Here is a 20876-nt window from a genome sequence, read left to right as displayed (position 1 = left end):
CTCACACACGTAGGTACATGTCAAATAATACTTGCCGTTTGCAGTGCCCTGTGGCTCCTTCCCAAGCCCTGGGCCCAGAGCGGCCACCCTGTTGCCCTGCCCAGCGCCTGTGCCCATTGGCCACTGCACCCCCACCCCACACGGACTCCACTGACCGGTGGGGCCATCCATCACTGTTGGCATCTACCAACTTTGAATAAATTCTGTAAAAAACATGTAAGATCTGCCCTCAGTCTTTCTAGAATCCCCCGCCCACCTGATCCTGTTAACCTAATATCGCCCTCCGCCCCATGCAGCCAGAGGCCGAGGCGGGGGTGCTTGGGGACTCACCACGGTGCAGCAGAGCGGCCAGAACCACCAGAGGAGCGCCAGGGCCAGCAGCAGGAACAGGATCAGCAGGGCGATCGCCAGGATGGTGCCATCGGACTGCAGGGCCGAGAGAGAGGACAGTCAGCGGGACAGGGCGTGGGCGCAAATGAGTGCGCAGGCTCAGGATGGGGGAGGCCCGCCCTGCGTGCCTCTCACCGATACGCAGATTGAACGAATGCTTAGGTAAAAGCACAGTTTGCCAAGCGAGTGGTTGCAACTCTGCCCCTCGTCCTCAGGCGAGCGGCCCTGCAAGCCCCTCTGTTTAGCCAATGCTCGAGAGAAATGGGTTTGTCTACTCTGCAAGATCCTGCTCTACTCTGGAGTAACATTCTGAAGGACCAACCCTGCAAGAGTAGAGCTGGGGGCTGCCCACGCCACTGGGCACTGGGATGGCCTGCACTGCCCGTCCACCCCTGGGCCCGGATCTCTGCCCGGCGATGACATTCCTGCTCTCAGGGTCTGATGTGCCTCCACCAGGGTCACCAGGTCACCTACTCAGGATTGCACGTTCACCTAGGGCAGGAACAGATGCACAAGGCTGTGGACCGAGAGTCCAGAGCCCCCTGGTGAGATGCGATGTGGGGCAGGTGCCTTCTGGCGGGGACGGAGGACAGGGCAGCTGCTGCTGGCCCCGGGAGGCTGGGGTAGTGACCGAGTCGGCGCTACAGCCAGATCAAGTGGCTCCGTGGGGGTGGGGGTGGGGGTAGACACACGACGCATTTCACCCACTTCAAAACGTGCCTAGGCCAGTTCTGAAAACAGACCTGGCTGCTGTGGTCCGAGACGGCTGCTAGCTTTTAGCAAACAGAGAGTCCACGGGCACCGGGAGGCTGGTGACCCGGCCCCGGGTAATGCTGCAGGCTCACGGCGGAGCTGGGAGGCGGCTGGCAAGGGCTACTGGAAGCTGTATAAAGGCGGCCCTTACTCCCTGGAACGCCCTGGAATGTCTTTGACCAAGAAGCCAGGGAACTTAACACCCCCGGACTCCACAAGCCAAGGCTTGGGAATGTGAATTGTCCCCCAAGGAGCCGCAGGCCCACAGGAGCAGGTGCAGGGCCAGGCCATCTGAGGGCGGTGGGGGAGGGGGGAGAGCATCCAGCCAGGCTCAGTGGACGCAGCAGCGGCTGAGGCACTTTGTGGACTCACACCATTTACACACGAGTGAGGGCAGAGGGCAGTGCTTTCAGCGGGGACGGAAAGAAACCGTGTGTTTTAAAAACGTATTGATAGTCAAGGACAACTCTCTCCATCACTCCACTCAGTCTTTACTTTTTGCAGCCATGAAACGGTGACGATAAACCTTCCCTGCCTCACTGGGTTGATGTGAGGATCACTGAGCTGTAAGACGTAAGCAGACATGGCCAGGTAATTCCGATGCAAGCTGTTTTAACAAATACCGAGCTGTCACTCCTCCCTCTCATTTCCCCACGACAGCAATTATGGTGAGCATTTCAGAATATAAATCAGTTTGCACTTGGAATAATAAATGGTTCTGGCAACTGAAAGGTCTTGGCTTATAACTTAGTAAAATCTACAATTATTCAAATTCATTATACATAATTTCTCCTCTCCCTGATTTTATTTTTCACTTCAGATAGATGAATGAAGCAGAAAGGCTAGTCCATTGTGGGAATTTTTTTTACTTCCTTCTGGAAGAAGGTTTCCCATGAAGCTGGGAGGGCGAAAGAGCAGGCCCACAAGGACAGAGAAGAGAGCTTCCAGGCCAGGAGAAGATTTCCAGGATTTGGTACAAAGGTAAATTAGGCTTTTTTCCAACAAAACCTGGTCTGCCCGCTCTGAGTCACCGTTCGCCTGGCTGAGAGTGGCTCTAGAGGAGGGGGGTAGGGGGATTTAGGAAGGGACAAAGTGCAATCAGGTGAGGACCTGGGGTGTGGAAAGGCACAGGAGCAGGAACCCCTGGAGGAAGTTTCTGGAACTTTCTCCAGCTCTGGAGACATTCACAGAATAAAAACCCCAAAAGCACTGCCCTCAAGACCCCCCACAATGCAAAAGAATCACTATCAAACCAAGTGCATGCATTTTTGATAAACACAGACCTGAAGCTAATGTTTCACTAGGAGATAACAAGTACATGCACCTCGAAGGTCATTTATCTAGTCAGTCAGCAAATGCTTACTGAAGATCCATTCTGTGCCCATTGTGCAGACCCCAGGATACAGATTGATTAGACAAAGCCAACGTGCTTATGGTCTGTAGAGGGAGATGTAAAACAATTTATCACAACACAGGGACTGGGTGCTATTCAACAGCTGTACACCAAGTACCTTGTGTACCAGTGAAAAAACAGACCAAGTCTCTATTCTGAAAGTGCTTACATTCAAGTGGGATAATAATAACAGTAATGATGATGCTAATAATTATTATTACAGCTAAGATTTATGGAGCACATACTATGTGCCAGGGACTAGTCCTTCTATGTGCTAACATGCTTTCCAAATACTAGCTCATTTAATCCTCATTAACAATCCTCTGAATTCAATAATACTGCTATTCCCATCTTACCAGGGAAAGAGAAGTTAAGAAACTTGCCCTAAGGTTATACGGAGAAGCCAGAAATTAAACCTGGGGAATATAGTTCCACAGCTTTCCCGTTTAACCAGCAGCCAAGTGCTGAGAACCAAGCACCTGGGATCAGGGCTCACCTAGAAGGTGCCCTGCAGCTCACACCCTCCAGGTCAAGGAGAGGCTGACGGTGCTGCAGGAGGGCAAGCTAAGGCCCTGGGTCCTTGGAAGTGCCCGGGGGTGACACTCCCTGTGGTGGAAACAAGGCATGGGTGGGGAAGGAGTGGAAAGGGGGATCCAACTCTACTGCGAGAGGCTGCACAAGTCAAGTCAGCAGAGGGGTTTCTGTCCTGAATCGAGGGAGCCCCTGGAGCCTTTAACCAAGGGGACGGGGATCAGATTTGTTTCTTGAGAAGCAAATGCTACACACCCTTGGTAGGTATTTGGACCTGAGGAAGAAAGACGGGGGCCGGAGGCCTGGGTGGAAGGCTGCTGCAATCCTGCCCCATTCCTGTGGGGATGATGTGTTACAGGGTCACTCCTTCTGAAACTCTTGTATTTGGTGGAAATGTCTAGCACTAATTTTCCTAACGACTGCAAACCTCTATTGTGCTGTGCTAAGGGCTTTCCACACATGACCTTGTTTCATCCTTACAACAGCCTTATACATTGTAGGAACTGTCACCCCCTTTTTACAGGTGAGAAAAACAGAAGGTATGTAACTTCCACAAGCCACGTAGGGGCATACTCATATTTACATGCCCACAATCTGAACACGGCAACACTGGGATTCGAATCCACACAGCCCGATTCTGGAGCTTTGCCGCCCTCCCACATAATCATCGCACTATTGCTGTGGGTTGAATTGTGTCCCCACAAAGGACACGTTCAGGTCCAACCCCCGGTCCTGGGAACGTGACCCTATTTGGAAGTAGGATCTTTGAAGATATTATTAGTTAAGCTGAGGTCAAACTGGATTAGGGTGGGCCTTAACCCAAAGACTGATGTCCTTATAAGAAGAAGAAATTGGACGCAGACAGACAGAGAAGACAACCATGTGACAGACGCAGAGTGAATTAAGCCACAAGCCAAAGAAGGCAGTGGACTGCTGGCGAGCCACTGTGCCAAGTGCCACCTTACACTACAGAGGCAGCCTGGCCCTGCCCATACTTTCTGGACCTCTCACCTCCAGAACCGTGAGACGATAAATTTGTTATTTCAAGTCACCCAGTTGGAGGTACCTTGTTATGACAACCCTTGGAAATAAAGACAACTATAGTGTCAGAATAAAAATTCATTTGAGAAATTTTTGTACTTTAAAGATGCACGTTTAAGGCACTACATCAGAGATGGATTCTACGCCTGTAATTGCTGCATCAGCTGGGATAGAAGGGAATTCCCTTCCATGGACCAGGGTGGATCTGGCCAGAGAAAATTCAGAAAGGGAGGGGCTGGAGCAGAGGCGCCTGCCTCTTAGAGTCTTGGCTTGCAGTTTGAATCAGTGATTGTCGAAGAGGGCTTGACAACTCCGGCGAGGGTGCCTCTAGGTCATCTGTTGAAGATACAGCAAGGCATCATATAGAAATATACTTCTGCACTGTTTATTAAATGGTTTTATTTCATTCATGAAATTAGCTCCGTTGTTCTAAACTAGTCCTTCTGCATCTTCGCCATCCCCCTGGGGGCTAAGGAGCTGGCCATGAGGCAGCAGGGGGCCCTGGAGCCCTCTCAGCTCCGCGCTCTTCTTCTCTGGCTCGGACTCCGGCTTGGGCTCGGGCCTCCTGACCCCCGCGTCCCTGGCTCCGTCTGCTGGCGCGCCCGCGCTGACCGCTGCCGGCTCCTGCGAGCGTCTTCTGGATCAGAGCCCAGTTAGGTCTTGGGCTGACCTCTGCTCTCAGCCGGATTCCGGACCCAAGTGTGGGCTCGGCCTCTGCCCGCCCCCTTTACCAGGGCGAAGGCTGGCCAGGACTGGAGGGACCCCAGGCCCGGTGACCACCCCGCGGCTGAGAGGGGCAGCTGGGGCCAGCAGCCCCCGCCCTGCAGAGCTGTGCCCGCGGCGAGCCCACCGTGGACGGCCAGCGGCAGGGGGCTCGCTGTGCTCACAAGCGCAGCACCCATCCCCCCCGAGGAAGCAAACCCCCAGCTCCAGGGGCGCTCTCCTCGGGGAGGGGAAGCCTGAGGTGGGGCGCAGGCTCCGATTCCATGACACGAGGCCAAGGGGGAGCAGAAGCTGGCGCGCCCCGCACCCTCGCAGCCCCTGCCACCCCTCCTGGCCGCCGAGCCCAGCACCGGGGTCACCGCTAACCTTCGAGAGGGATTTCAGGGCGGGTGGAAAGAGCAGCAGATTAACAGACGCCAAAGATCGATTCTTACTGCTCTGATTTTCCCCGCCGCCCGATGATCAATGCAAGGGAAATTCTTACTTTATTTAAAAAATGAAAATAAAAGTTTACAAAATCAACACTAGAACAAAGATGTTGGCATGAGGTTGGGGGGGGGCTCTAGGGTGGGTGAGCAGAGCCGAGAGGAAGTATGTCCTGAAGGAAGCAACCTGAGGCAGGACAGCTTCCAGTTGGGGGAATCATCCATTTTCTTCAACGAATAGTTTTAAGTTTTTTTTTTCCTGTCAAAACCTGAAGTATAATAAGCCGAGAGAGGCCTGCCACTAAGCATGCAGACACGTAAAATTAAACGTGAGGGGAGGACAGGCGCCCGACGTGCGCCGGCCTGCTCCTTCCTCCGGGTGGGAATGGCATTCCCAGAGGCCTGGCTTGCGAGGCCACGTGCCTGCCTCCAGGCCGGCGTTTGCTGCTTCTGTTCCAGCTCCCGGAACGGGGACCTCAAAGAGGGCCTGCCGTTCTCCGGGGAGCCTGGGCGGTGAAGGCCTCTCTTCCTCGACAGGCGGAGTGGAGGCCACTTTGGCTTCCTGACGCCCACGAGATCTCATCTGGGCCTGCTGGCCTTCTGAGCAGACAGAGAAAATGTCTGTGGACAACACAGGCGGCTTTCTGCTTTGTTTTGTGAGTTGCCATAATAAAGGGAGGAGATAAAATTGAGAGGAATTAATGGGAGGCGGGGGAGAAGTTCAACCCCAAGGGCCTCTGTGAAACGCTCCCTCTCAGAGCCGGGTTTGGACGGGAATTTCTGGCCTAACGCCCCGACACGGGGTTATTACGCAGCCAGTCAAGAATCCTGCAGTCGCCTGGGTCAGTGTTTCAGTTAAGAAGGGATGGTTTCTTGTCCACTCCTGAGGCTTCCTTCCGTGCTGAGTGCACTCAGTGGTGTAACCGTTGCAAGCCTTTCTCTTCAGTAACCGAGGCAAGAATAATCTGAGCACACTGGCCCCTGCTCTCCCCTTTCCTCTCCCAGGAGCCTGCTGCCCGCAGGAAGCAGGAGGTATCTTCTGCTCCACCACCTAAGCAGACTTGTGGGATCTGACACATACAATTTTGGAGGCTGTCTTGAAGAACAAGAACATAAAATTGCACACGCAAAATTATAAAGGCCCCTTCCAGAACTTTATCAGCTTCCCGGTAAATCTGCCACTGGCGGGAAGTCTTCCCGGGAGAGGCTCCATGCTGCAATGAGGCTGGTAAATTCATTTAATTCGGGGGTTTCTGTTTCCAACCCCCTTGGTGCCACACTCAGCCATCTCCTAGAGCCTGCTGCTCTGGCTTTCCTGTGCCGTTCTGTGTCTCATTCCCAATCATGCCTCTCTCAGGCAAGCTTTATTGCTCCCACTGCAGCCACCCCAACATCTCTTAGGCTACCCAGGATGGGTCCTGGTAGTGGTAACAATTCTCTTATTAACCAAAGTGGCTCTCAGAGCACTCACCGACGGGTGGTGGGTTACACAGGCTGTGCTTGCTCTCGTTCTATGGCCTATGTCAGATTCTGCACATTCTGGCACTAACGCCGCTGAGGATACTCAGATTCTTTCGCATGGCCTTTTAATCATTTTACATGAAAGAATGAATAGGCAAGGTTTATTTTGCCACAGTGAAGGGATATTAGCCAAAGTCTGCCAAAAGTATGACAAGAAAATAGCTGAGGATCTATCAGAGGTTTCTGAGAGCTGGCAACGCTATTTCCTTGAATTCTCCCCTCCTGGGTCACCCAGGGGCACGACAAGGCAGGTTTGCGGATGATGGGTGGCTCCTCAGGGGTGTCTCCCCACCTTTTCCACCCTCCACCCCATTCCTCTCCTGTCGCTCTGAGCCAGGGCTGTCCCTGAGTCTGACCAGGGGAGGTCTTCTCTATCTGAGCTTATGATTTCCCAGCAACCTGCCTGTTCCAAATACCAAGAAGCCAATGCTGGTGAGAGGGAAGTATGCAGAATTAAAGAGGCTATTAGGATGTGGACTTGTCTTGCTCTAATGGGAGACCCCGAGCCTGACCTGGCAGCAGAGACAGGAGTTGTCAGCTCTGGGCAGAGGGAGGGTGGAGCTGCTGCTGCAACTCGTTCCGCTCCCCTCCCTGGCTTGCAGGGCAAGGGCTGGTGCTTATGAAGTGCCACATTCCAAGTGCTCTGAAGCATCCCAAGCAGCTGGGCTGAGCTCTGTTTTCTGCCCAGACAAAAACTGGCAGAGCATGGGCAAGTTTTATTTGGAAAGATGAAACTTCAGTCATTTAAATGCTGCTGAAAAGCTCTGGAAGGGCAAGCCCACAGATCAAAATTCCCTTTCCTCCTGGAGCTTATATATTCTGTTATGTCTGGAAGCAACTTTAGTGATTATCTAACTTATCTGCCCACTCCACCCTGCATTTTATGGGAATTCTGTTCGGTGGCAATATTCTCCTAATTCTTCCTCCCATCTCTTTGACTATTTTTTGTCAGCCTTCCTCCTGGGTTTTTCCTGGCATGCAGCCCCTTAAATGTTGGCATGCCCCATGGATCCATTCTTGGTCCAAAGCTGTTTCTCTTTCTAGCACTCTCCACGGGCTGTCTCATTTCCCTTCATAGTTTAAGCTCTCACCTAGGTTTTGATGGCTGAAAGTTTTTATCTCTAGCTCAGCTCTCTGCCTCAACCCAAGAGGTGGGCTGCATAGAAAAAATATCAGGTGAGAAACTCTTCCTAAAAACCATGGCTATAGGGTAATGAGGCTGTTCATGTAGGGATCACAGCACAACTCCTGGCTCCAAATAAATCTAATTTCCTTCACATAGTGATGGCAGCTGGATGCTCTTTCCAATGATGCAGCCATTGTTCAAATCGATTCGGAACTACTTCCCTTGGAACTGTTTCTAAAACTAATTTACAGGCCACAACAAGATGATCCTATAACTTCCTGGTCAGGTCTTGTTTTTCACCAAGGAGGCTCCCCAGGTTAGTCATTCCCTAGACATGGTTCTCACAACTTTCGGTATTGTTTGGAATTCGCATGTTGAAGGTGGTTCCCCTACCAAGGACATTCCATTGCTGTGCCTTCAAAGTTATGGCAATTCCAGAGGGGGCAGAAAGGAGCTGGAGCAGTGACGGTGTTGTTGGAGGAAGTACATGGCTTTCTGAGGTAAATACTCGGAGGGAACAGCAATCCTTTGGGCATGTAAAATCTAGGTTGCTGGAAATATTATTACTTATACCTTGTATGGATAGGTTCAGGGGAACTGAGATAAGCCACCATTAGTGTGTGACTGAAGGGAAGAATGACGCCATGCTCCGAGCTCAGCCGTTGAGGACCTTATCACGGAAGGACCACGGTTGTCCAGCATCGCCTTGGTACTCCTGTCCCCTGACCCAGGAGTGGCATTTCATGTCACTTACAATGGTGAGGGTGACAATAAGTAAATCTTGGATTCATTCAGCACTTTCCTTTCTCTCCAGAAAACACATAGTCCTTGTCAATCAAAACCAGTGCTTAGAGAATAATAGCGTAGACAAGATGCAGCTCATCAGGACTCGGAATGCCTTAGTTCCTCAAGTGGGCTGCTGAATTAGGATTACAGAACCTACTCAGTCATGTTCATGTATTATGGCACAGAAAGAGAAAGGCTAATTTCTTATTTCGAATTTTGTTCCGTTAATACAGGCACTTGCCCACTTGCCTTTAAAGCAGCTATTTATTTAATATATATATTCGATTGGAGTTATTATGGATCATCCCCCACTTATCAGTCAGCACCGTTATTATCTATTATCATTAAGTGAACATCACCTACTGTACCCTGTTGGCTGATGCTTTAGATAATGAACTTGGAAAGGAAGAGGCCATGCCTGTGATTTGGGTGGGGCCTCACAGAGTCTGGGGCTTCATGGTGTTTACCTTGATGGCTGGATTCCTTAAAACAACCTCTTTCAAGTGCATGACAGGGTATCAACTGAGTTTCTAACCCATGCTCAGTAGTAAGAGACAGAAAGAAGAACAAAGTTGGTCTCCATTCCTGGAAGATGCTATCACAGTCCAATTAGAAAGTCAGGACTGATTCACCGGGCTCCCTCAGACAGCCGTAGGGGCTGCCTAAGCAGGCCTAAGCAGGCCTAAACGGGTCTGCAGAGCACAGAGCTGGAGTTCAGGGTGGAGGGAGCTCAGGAGGCCTGCCGAGGCCAGGGAGGACCCCAGGGCAGGTTCAGACCCCATGTGCAGACCCTGAAGGCACCGTGAGAGATGAGTGTTGCAGGGAAGAAGAGAAGGCATTCCAAACCATAACGTAAAACATAAGTGAAAATTCAGGAAAAATTGCATAGTCTAAAATATAAACCATAATGTAAACCTAGATGGAACCATGTTTGAAAGCTATCATTCCAATATCTGTACATTAGCTGCAGCAAATATACTATGAACATGTAAAAAGATGTTGGGGAAGGGACAAAGAGTTTGATGTTGAATATGTGGGAGTACCATATATTGTATATGTGAATTACTGTGACCTAAAACTTAAGTCAAGAGAAACTTAATAATCAGGAAAAAGAAAAAAAAAGAAAGGAGAAGGCATTCCAAAAGGGAAGCAAAATGGGATCAAAGGCACATAAAATAGGATGGTTACAACTTTATTTATATAAAATTATGAGTACGTACATCTGACATACAGAATCACCATCAAATATTCTTACCTCTTAGGGATCAGTGCACTCACTAATTATAAAGTCAGCACTCAAGGGCCAACTGAGGCTGCCAAGATGGACTTATCATAAGCAGACTCTTTTGCATATTTATTTTGTCTGAGTTTATGTCTTTATATATAATCTCAAGAAGCTTGAGCTTTATAGATACCTCTTCTAAGCCCATGGATTAGGGTAATGCAGGTAAGATAAAATTGCCTGAGCTGCACCTTTCATATTTTGCCAGCAATAAAGCTGTTTTCCTGATGTTGCAATGTGGTGTAAAAGAAAACCCAGGGATATTTTAGTTGCCGCTTATTCAAGTGCTTTCTAACTAAAAAAAATTTTTTTAAAAATGAAACAAAACATTAAGCCCACTGGTTTGGGCACTGACTAAACTAACATCTGTTCTAGCAACCACAGTAATAGCAAAGGAATGCTAGTTATTTGTTGCTTGTGGCACCGACTCTTCTTTGGAGGAGATATAAATTAAATCGCTGACCTTTGAATTTCCTTGGTGTCCTGATGACCAGGTAAGAAGACTGCTTTGGCAAAAGGAAAGGTGTTTCTATACCCTCGTTGGCTTTGCCATTCTGTAGTGAACAGAGGGAGGAATTTGCCAGCTTTTGGGGAGCTCAAACAATAAGAATCACATCAGTCCCAACTAATATCCTGACCAGAAGATACACAAAAGGGCCCAGGAGCAGCTTGTGATTTGGTGCACCGTGACTGCAAAACTGCCAACTAGGACATGGTGGTTTGTGTCAGGATGCTATCTCCTCTTATTCTGTGATTTCTGCCAATTTTGGACCAAAGAGTTGGTGATTTCTGGCAAAAAGGATGCCTTCTCAGGCTCTCTCTCCTTGTTGATCCTTTTTCTCTGTTAATCTCTTCTTTTCTCTCTCTCCCCTATTTTTTTTTTTTTAACATCTTTAAATTGTGCACTTCTTCCTACAATACTGTCTCTGTCAACTGGATTCCCTAATCCAAAATGCTCAACCCCAAAGACACAACCATCAAAAACAGCGCCAGTAACCCAGAAGAAGGCGTAAATGGAACCATTCTCCATGCTCTATAGCTTGCACACTTAGGGCATACACTTCCTCTCCAGTTCCTATACAGAGACCAGGAATTCTTATTTCAATCATAATTATTACAAGCTGGGTTATCTGATACCCTAGCACCCAGAAGCTTAAACTGAAACATTAGAAAAGGGGGGGGGGTATCTAGAAGGGGGGAGGCACATTTGTAATACCAAGAAGTTAGATACCAAAAAAAGCAGACTCCTAAATTTCAAAACCATAGTGACCAGAGGCCTCTCGAGGGGAAACAGTGCCTCCCTATCAAAGGTTTTCATAGTAACTTGGCAAATTTTAGTTGTGAGTAAGAATAATGCACATATTGTACTGTGTTTCATTGTATCCCTTCTGTGTACAAAGTCTCCCTTAGGAAGAAAGACTGGAAGTATTTGAGGGGTACACCCCGTTTGCATGTGTCTTCTTGGTTTCCTTGGTTAATAATCTCACTCCTGCACTGCCCCAAGTCTGTGATGGCAGGCAGCCTGACTCATTCTCTCCGCCAGAATTGACCTGGATGATATATCTCTTTGGATACATGTCTATTTCCCTTTTTAACCTTGCCTCCTCCCAACTACTGGTGTTCTTTGCTGAGTCTCTCTACCTGCTTTTCCATTGTTTTAACCTTTATTATTCCCCCCTTCTATTTGGGGGTGCTTCCTCTGTCATTCTTCTCTAACCTCTTGAGTTCTGTGCTTCACTTATTGATTTTTGACCCTTCTTTTCTAACATAAACATTTAAGGCTATAAATTTCCCTCTGAGAACCACTTTAGCTGCATTTCACAAATTTTGATACGTGGTGTTTTCATTATACTCTAGTTCCAAGTATTTTCTAACTTACACTACAATTTTAGATGATTTAGGTGTGTGCTTGAAATTTCCAAACATATAAGGTTTTCAATATTGATTTGTAACTTGATTTGCTATTGATTTGTAATTGATCTTTTTTTTTTTTTGTATGACATTAATTTTTTGAAATTTGTTGAGACTTGGCTTACGGCCTAGTACATGGTTTCTTTTTTGTAAATTTTCAAAGTATGCTTGAAAAAGAAAAGATTTTCTGCTGGGTGCACCCTGCACCAGCACTACTGCCCATATCATGAATTTGGATGTCATGTGATTGGTGATGGGCTCCTGTTCTAATTTTCCACTGTGGATGGGATGGATGGTGAAGAGGGGGTGACTGATGCCAGATCATTTAGGACTCTCTCAGCTCAAATTATGATCAGTCTTATTCAGCATATATTATTTTTAATTTTAGTATGATGTGATGGAAAATATTTCACTGAATTTAAGATGCAGTCATTGTATAATATCTCATTATATTATGAAGCATTAGGGAAAAACATTGTCAATTAAACTGTGATACACATTATCAATTCCAAAATATCCCAATGTCAGAGAGTTAAAATGTGAAAAAAAATATGTCTTGGAATAGATGAAATATGGCATTAAAAATTAATCTTGTAATTGTACAATCCCCCATGTTATACAAATAAAATTTTTTGGACTTTACTTAGAATGTTATGTTGGAGTCTTATTGTACATCCACTAGATCATGATTATTTGCATTATTATTTATATTTTATTATTCTTTTGGCTGTTTGATCTATTAATTACTAAGAGAGCTGAACTCTCATCTCTCCTTGTGATGGTGGTTGCATCAATTTCTCTTTGAAATTCTGTCAATTTTGTGTTATATATGCTAAGGTTATATCATTAAGTGCAGATCAGAATTATTATATCTTCTAGGTTAACTGTTCTTTTTAACATTATGAAATAGTCCTTTTTACATCCATAATGCTTTTTTTTGCTAAAAAACTTATTTTATCTAATATTAATATAGCTACATTAGCTTTCTCTTGCTTTTGCCTGACATAACTTTTCCCACACTTTTATTTTCAACTTTTCTATACCCTTATGTTTTAGTGAATGCATGTTTTAATGTTTACAAAAAACATACATTCAATATGATATAAAGGCGGCGGACTTGGCCCAGTGGTTAGGGCGTCCGTCTACCACATGGGAGGACCGCGGTTCGAACCCTGGGCCTCCTTGACCTGTGTGGAGCTGGCCCATGCGCAGTGCTGATGCACACAAGGAGTGCCGTGCCACGCAGGGGTGTCCCCTGCGTAAGGGAGCCCCACGTGCAAGGGGTGCACCCCGTAAGGAGAGCCACCCAGTGAGAAAGAAAGTGCAGCCTGCCCAGGAATGGCGCCACACACACGGAGAGCTGACACAACAAGATGACGCAACAAAAAGAAACACAGATTCCCGTGCTGCTGACAACAACAGAAGTGGACAAAGAAGACGCAGCAAATAGACACAGAGAACAGACAACGGGGGGGGGGGGGGGGGGAGAAATAAATAAATAAATAAATCTTTAAAAAAATATATGATATAAAGATATTGGATACTTAAAAAATGCAATCTGTATATCTCTGTCTTTTAACTGCTGAGTTTGGTCCATTATGTTTACAATGGTTATGGATTATTTGGAAATATTTATTTCTACCCTCTTACTATGTGCTTACCACATAGTTTTCTAAAGCACAAATTCAGAAAAAATTTTCTAAAAACAAGGAAATTTTAAACTTAGGGCAAGCATTCTTTAAAATAGTTAGAGACAAAAATATTGAAAGTCAATTGCTCAAACATCCAAGAAAAACAAATCGGCATGAATCCCCTACAACATATTTGAAAAGATATTTTTACACATTACAGGGGTCATCAAAATAGAGATGTTGGCAAACTACTTTTATTTCAGTTCATAAACAAAATTTGAGCTCTGAGTTCTGCATTCTGATATTCCTGTGGTCTTTTGACCTTCCTAATGACACGACAGTGAAACCACAGGCCATCTTGTTAAAATAATCATAAAAAATTATTAGGAAAATAACCCTGAGTTATGAGGGTAATTGAGACTGGCTAATAAACTGACAATAATTGTGACCAGTATAGCAACTGTTTGTAAATAAGAGGCTGTTTTGAGGTTATCTGAAAACAGACTTCTCAGGAGGCGCCTTAAACACTCTCCCCGTCCGAAATGTCATCTCGCTTGGAGAAGACAGAAGGTGGCGAACCTGAATCGCACTAAGTGAAGCTGTCTCTCTCCAGGGCCACCAACAAAGGTCTCTGTATTTATTTTCAAAAACCACACTCACTTGCTATACTGTGTAGGACTGATAATGTTGACCTTAATCCTCCACATACACTTTTAGGTCTAGAATTACAGACTCTCAGTGGCGGAAGGAGTCTGAAAGTTTTTCCAGTCCAATTGCCTATCAGATGCATGAGTGATAGTTACTAATTCTGCCAAGTTGTCATGTGGCCTCTTACGTGCAATCATAACAGGGAGCTCACGCCCACCTGAAGCAACCAATTAGAAAGATCATTTTAAAAATAAGCCATAAACTCTCTCGCTTAGCCTATTATTCTACTCTTTGCATCGACACAAAACAAAACGGCTGCCCCTGTCTCAGGACAGTCCTTTAAATATTGAGAACAGTCAACAGGTCTCATTTCATGTCTCCACGCTACAGAGCCCCCATTCTATAATCTTCTATATAATGTATCATATTTGGTAATATTTCCCACATATTCAGTTTCTCTAGGCTCTTCCTTGAAGTGTTCTTGGCACTGAACATAATACTTGGATGGAGATTTAACCTTCACCAAGTTGACAGGACCCATCACCTCCTTGTCTTGTATACCATACCTTTTTTAATTCAACCAGAATTCAGAGTCTCTTTGGGGACTCGGATCACTGGGCTGATTCTTATAGAACCTATCACATCAGGGCAAGGAAACTAACACTGGGTATATAACATGTTCCTGGACCTGTGCCAGCTATTCTAAATCTATTCCCTCAGTCTAAAGTCATACACCAAGTGGCAGAACCAGGATTTTAGACAGATAGATCTGACCCCAAAGCCTGCTCTCATTCCCATTTGACCTCTCCAGCTGAATCTTTCCCATGTGTTTTGCTAAGCCACATCTTTCAAAGGCTATACCATCACCATTAATACAGCAGTAATAAAATGTATAACTGGCCAGCCTTTTTAAAAGGCTGAGTATGAAGTGCCGATGATTCACTTGTAGCCCCAGAGCTGGGGACTGGCCACCCCCGGTACCAAGCTCCTTCACTCCAAATAATGGGAAAGTAAGTCAGAGCCTAGTCCCTTTCCACATGACCAAATTTACACCCCAGTGGCATCCAAATTAATGTTATTTCATTATAGTTATATATTTGGAATATTCAAATGCTGGATTCATTCTCCTAAAATGTGGCTTTGTGCTTTCCTTGAACGGCTTCCTATTGCCCCAACTCTATATTCTGTCATTCGGACCCTCCCTACAGTCAGGCTCACACCCCCTCCCATCCAGCCTTACTCTTCCAGGCCATTGCTAAGGAGTAAAGGGAGGTGTGAGTGTGGGTGGGAAGTGGAGTCACATTGCCTGAGTACAGGAATCTGTGCGGGAAAGCGAGAGCACGGGCCCTGGTCCTGCCCTCCTCCGTCGGTGGTTTGGAATGAGCTCTTCTTCTCCAGGGCTTGCTTCCTAGATTTGAGCAACAGTTTGGGGAGGTTCTTGTTGAGGAAAAGCCACTCATGGGCTAGTGTTGTTTCCAGGTCTGGGCACCATCGTGAGCTTCCAACGTGTTCACTCTGAACCTGTAAACGATTTGCCGGGCTCCCTTTTGCAGGAAGAGGGCAAAGCCTTTCTGGGTAACTGGGAAATTTCCCTTGAGGTCCATTAAGTGGACACTCCTTGGACTGGTCAGAGTTTGTATTGGTTTTTGTATCCAAGGGCCTGTGTGGAGGCTCGTGAGTCTCTGGAAGAGATGGGGAATTTCTGGGGACCTGGTGGCATTTGCCCCTTGTACCCCACACTGTATAATACTTCTTGGAATAAAAATCCTACCTCAGCAACTGTATTGTAGGCTCCCGGAGGGCAAGGACTGGCTACTCTCTGTGTCTCTAACGTTCTGCTCACAGTATTGGTTTAATATACATGGGTCCTAATCGTTTCCATATCTTTGGCCCATTCATCGCCAGCAACCTTCTCCCTGTACTTCTTTCCTTAATGAAGAAGCCCTCACGCTTTTACCTACTGGAATGAATTGTCTATCCCAAGGACAGGTACCTAATTTGATTGATGGACTTCTTTGCTGACCTTAGAAAAGACTTAGAAGAAAAAATTCTTCTCTGTTTTCTACTTTCTTAGAAGAGGGCGCAATAATTTTTATGATGTTGGAAGGCAAGATCATCAGTCAGCACAGGTTACTGGATTCTCTCCCTACCAGGCTGGTGAAATTCAAGAAATGCTGGCAGGGAGAAGCATGCCAGCTGTGTGTTTACCTAGACAGCCATTAACTACAAAACCAGGCTGGATTTGTATTTTCTCAAGTTACTTTAAACCAAGTAGTAACAGAACTGACTTACAAAACAAGGAGCACGGCAAGTTCCCCAGGACAGAACTCTGCACAGGGTACAGGGAGGTGGTCCTTCCTCTTTCCGGGGGCTCTCCTGGCTGTGGCCACTCTAGCTTCTGTCTCTGGGCCTCAGCACCCCTTTGGAGTCAGCCTGAACCAGGGCAGCATGTGCACCCTCAGCCTTGGATGTTGGCGTCCTGTTGAGCTGCCATTGCCTACGTTTCTAGTATTCCAAGGTGAGCCCAAGCCATGCCAATGCCAGAGCTTTCCCCGGTGACTATAATTCTATCCGTCTCTGCGGTTCTGCCGCACTTCCAGCTGGTGCTGCGGGCCTGTATGGGCCAAGGGTAATGCCCTGAATCTTGATCCAGCTGTGTGAGCTATTTCTAGACCCCTCCTCCAGGTCTGCACTCTGGCAAGGGTCTGCTCCTAGTGGGGCTGGGGCTGTTCTCACCTGGCAGATCTATCCCTCTTAAATCATGCCCAAGCCCCCCAAGTTCTCTGATGTGCACACAGGATTGCTGGCCCTCTCTCTGAAGGCTTACCCTCCAACCAGCTCAGTGGCCCCTATTCTACTCCCATCTGATCTGGTTCCCCTTCTGTCCTCCCAGCAGGTGACAGTGTGGTCTCAGTATGACCCTTGACTGAATCCATCCATTCATTCATTCATTCATTCATTCATTCATTCATTCACCCAATATTTACTGAGAAACTTCTACGTGCAGGCATGGACCCAGGTGCTGGGCTGCAATGGTGAGTAAGGCAGTCTTGGTTTTTCCTAAGAAGCATATGGGCTACATTGTGCTTAAGACAAATGTTCTTCCAGTGTCTGTGCTTTCTTTTCTCCAAGTCTCCAGTTGTTTCCAAAGTTATAATCGACCTTTGAAAGGCAGTCAAAGGCCCATCTTCTTTGAGACATCAGAAGTTGTGAAGTATTAAAAACAGGAGCAATGCTAACCAGGATCTCTCTTCTTGAAACAAAGAGCCATAAGCCTGTGGCTCAGCAGGCTTTGGCTGTGGAGATGGAATACAGAAAAGGGGAATTTTGGGAGAAGATTTTGCAGTGTTTATCTGGCACCAAAAAAGGGAGAAAGTCTCTAGACTGATCATATTGGGCTAGGAGTATTCTTGTAGGCAAATTCTTGTCTTTATATCAGAAAAAGGAGTCCAGAAGAGGGAACAGTTAGACTAGGTTCTGATTTTAGAATCTTGGGATTCTTAAATGAATGGCATTGAGAGTGACGCAAAAAGAGTAAACCATTTTCCTTAAAAAGATTCCAGTGATTGTTTTCTCACGTTGGAGGACAAATCAGTGCTAGGTAAGTACAATGAGACAGCTCCTGTATGCTTAAGATTTACCCAATAAGTTTCTACAGTGCAGAATCCTGGGCTCCCCCCAAGAAACTCTCATTCTTTAGGCTCTCTCAGCCTTGGTACTGACATTTTGGACCAGGTAATTCCTTGTTGCCCTGTGCCTCGCAGGGTGTTTTGCAGAAGCCTTGACCTTTTCTCACTAGGTGCTAGGAGTACCTCCTAGTGGTGACAATAAAAACTGTCTCCAGACATTGACAATTGTCCCTGGGGACAAAAATAACCCTCAGTTAAGAATGACATTGTTAAAAGGTAGCTCCCAGGAATAATCTCCTCTCCATCCTTCTTAACTACCACTACCTCCCCACTGCCCCAAGAGAAACAAATATTCAGAGGAAAAATGCTACTAGTTCAGGAAAAGAACTGTCTGAATTCATGAAAATCTGAGGGACAGAATAGCTTAAAAACCCTTGTTAAGCCTTATTAACGGCACTAAGTTAGCCCTACTGCATGGCATTCAAACCATACCGGGTAACAATGATGAGTCGTGGCCTCTTCAGGGGCCAGTGGAGACCCCGGCTGTAGCAGTCCTTTCAGAGGCTGCAGATCCCATCTGCATGAAATGGCACCTGCTCTGACAAAATGCCTGCAAATATGCTGGGTAGGAGAGACTATTTTTATTTGATAATAGGAATGTTCTATGTGGCAAGAATGCAACAATTAAAAAAAAATATTTAGTTCATGCTTTTAAGTAGTCTAAATATTCCCCTTATGAAACTACTTACTTGATTCATTTACTAAGAAAATCTTTTTTCAAAAGTAGCAAAGGGTCAAACTGCAGTCAAACTCCCATTTGAGTTTTCACCGGATCTGATTTATTCGTGTTGTTTTCTCTAGTTATCCTGCAGGCAACCTCTTCAAAGTTTTTTTTCCAGCCTGTTCCTGGAATCCAGGCTTATAACAGATACCAAAAGGATCAAGCCTCTTAATCAGAGAAAAATAGCCTGTTTATATGCCACAGAGCTTGAAGAGCAAATCTTTTTTTTTTTAGGGGATACCAGGGACTGAACTGAGGACCTTTTACCTGGGAGGCAGATGCTCACCCACTGAGCTACATGTGCTCCCCAATGAAATTGATTTTTCGTTTGTTTGTTTTCAGGAGGTACCAGGGCTTAAACCCAGGACCTCACATATAGGTAGCAGGTGCTCAACCACTTGAGCTACATCTGCAAATCTTTTACTGAGTCAGGATATTAGGCTTATATTTGACATAAAGAGGTCAATAAACTACTAAGTATCCCGAGCACCTTATAGACAGTAATCTTTACAGCAAACATACAAGACAGGTTCTGAGACAGGCTCAGGTGAGCTTGTCCAAGATCACTCTAGAAAGTGCAGGGGCTAGAATTTGAGGTCAGAATTTTGAACTTGATTTCTTACGACTTAATTTCCCCATTAGGTTGAGAGCAGCTGTTTCAGCTTTAATGCCTTGGGGATGAGTTTATTACATCTTAAATTTTCATTCAAAAAGAATTTCTCTGAAAAGTGACTTGGCATTGATCCTCTCAAATTCATTAAAAGGGCTGCTGACTGTAGTCAGCCTGTCTTTCATATACATTTTGGGGAAAAGACAGGGCTCTCCATTTATTTAGTGTTGATTTTAGAACCTAATATATAACCAATGGTCTCTTTCCTTTCTTCAAAGATTGTGATTCTCCCACCTGGCCTGGAAGACCAGTCAAGTCCTGATGACAGTGTATAGAGAGGAGCACTGGCTGGAACTCACTGGTCCTACAGGGTAACCAAGGCCATAGAGTGTAAATCCTTGGACAGTGGCTGCCAACTCAAGAAACCGCCCTAAGTCAAAATGCACCAAAAATGGGAGGAAATGAAAAAAAGAGAAGCACTGAAGAATTTTTCTATTAAATTCTCTAAGATTGAACCTAAGTTGGTCTGATTCCACAGCCTGAACTATTAACCCTGGAGGCCATGGCCACCAGAGGTTCTGAGGGGAGGGAGTGGGGAAAAAAGGTAGAATATGGGGCATTTTTGGGGGACACTGGAATTGTCCTGAATGAAGTTGCAATGACAGATACAGGCAATTATGTATCTTGTTATAACTTACAAAATTGTGTGGGAGAGCGTAAACTATAATGTAAACTATAATTCACACTTAGTGGCAATGCTCTAAAATGTGTTCATGAATTGTAACAAATGTGTCACACTAATGAAGGATGTTAATGTGGCAAAGTGTGAGAGGGGCAGGGAGTGGGCCATATAGGAATCCCCTTTATGTTTTATGTAGCATTTATGTAATTTAAGGGTAGCAGAGTTTGATGTGGTTGTGAATTCCAAAAAATGATACTGGATTATGTTTGTAATCTGGTCTGTACCTGGGTGTGATTAAGTTATGACTAGAGCTTTGTCTGGGCCATGTCATTAGGGCATTGAGTCCCCACCCCTTAGTGGGTAGGGACTCACAGATAAAAGACATGGCAAAGGACAGAGTTAAGGGTTTTTGATGTTGGAGTTTTGATGTTGGAGTTTGATGCTGAAGCCTTAAGCTGGAGCCCCAGGAAGTAAACTCACAGAGGAAAGAGAAGCAAGCCCTGGGAAGAGAGGAACCCTGAACCCAGAGGGAAGCCCGAGGAAGGGAGGAACCCAGAAAAACCTGAATCCTTGCAGATGTCAGCAGCTGTCTTGCTCAAACACGTGGAAATAGACTTTGGTGAGTGAAGTAACTTAGGCTTTATGGCTTGGTATCTGTAAGCTCCTACCCCAAATAAATACCCTTTATGAAAACCAACCAATTTCTGGTATTTTGCATCAGCACCCCTTTGGCTGACTAATACACTAAGTATCTTTTTAAAAATGTAAAAAAAGTATATTATAAAAAAGAAAATGAAATTTGAATGATGAGAGGGGAGATGGTAGACATGGGTGATGTAGCATACAAAGTAAATATATGGGAAATTGTAAATGGCTTTTCTGAAGGACAGACCAAAATAGGGTCAAGAAAGATAATTAAAGATCTAAGAGGAAGAAATTCTTCTAATTCAAAAAACCAGGGGGGAAAAGAGTAAAAAAACAAAACAAACAAAAACATAGTTAATGAAAGGGAA

The 20876-nt window shown here is 45.9% G+C and overlaps 1 protein-coding gene across 1 annotated transcript in view; it reads right to left on the bottom strand.

The window, feature by feature from the left end:
* ANTXR1 (ANTXR cell adhesion molecule 1) overlaps positions 1-20876 on the bottom strand; it is a 253844-nt gene that overhangs the window by 108199 nt on the left and 124769 nt on the right. Inside the window, exon 13 of the mRNA XM_004449198.3 lies at positions 331-426. Coding sequence (XP_004449255.1) covers positions 331-426 — 96 coding nt within the window. The remainder of the gene's footprint in view (positions 1-330; positions 427-20876) is intronic.

The sequence above is a fragment of the Dasypus novemcinctus genome, chromosome 17 (genome assembly GCF_030445035.2).
Source record: "Dasypus novemcinctus isolate mDasNov1 chromosome 17, mDasNov1.1.hap2, whole genome shotgun sequence".
Classification (NCBI taxonomy): Eukaryota; Metazoa; Chordata; class Mammalia; order Cingulata; family Dasypodidae; genus Dasypus; species Dasypus novemcinctus.
Note: the sequence above shows the minus strand (reverse complement) of the source record. Positions and strands in the feature narration are given on the sequence as shown.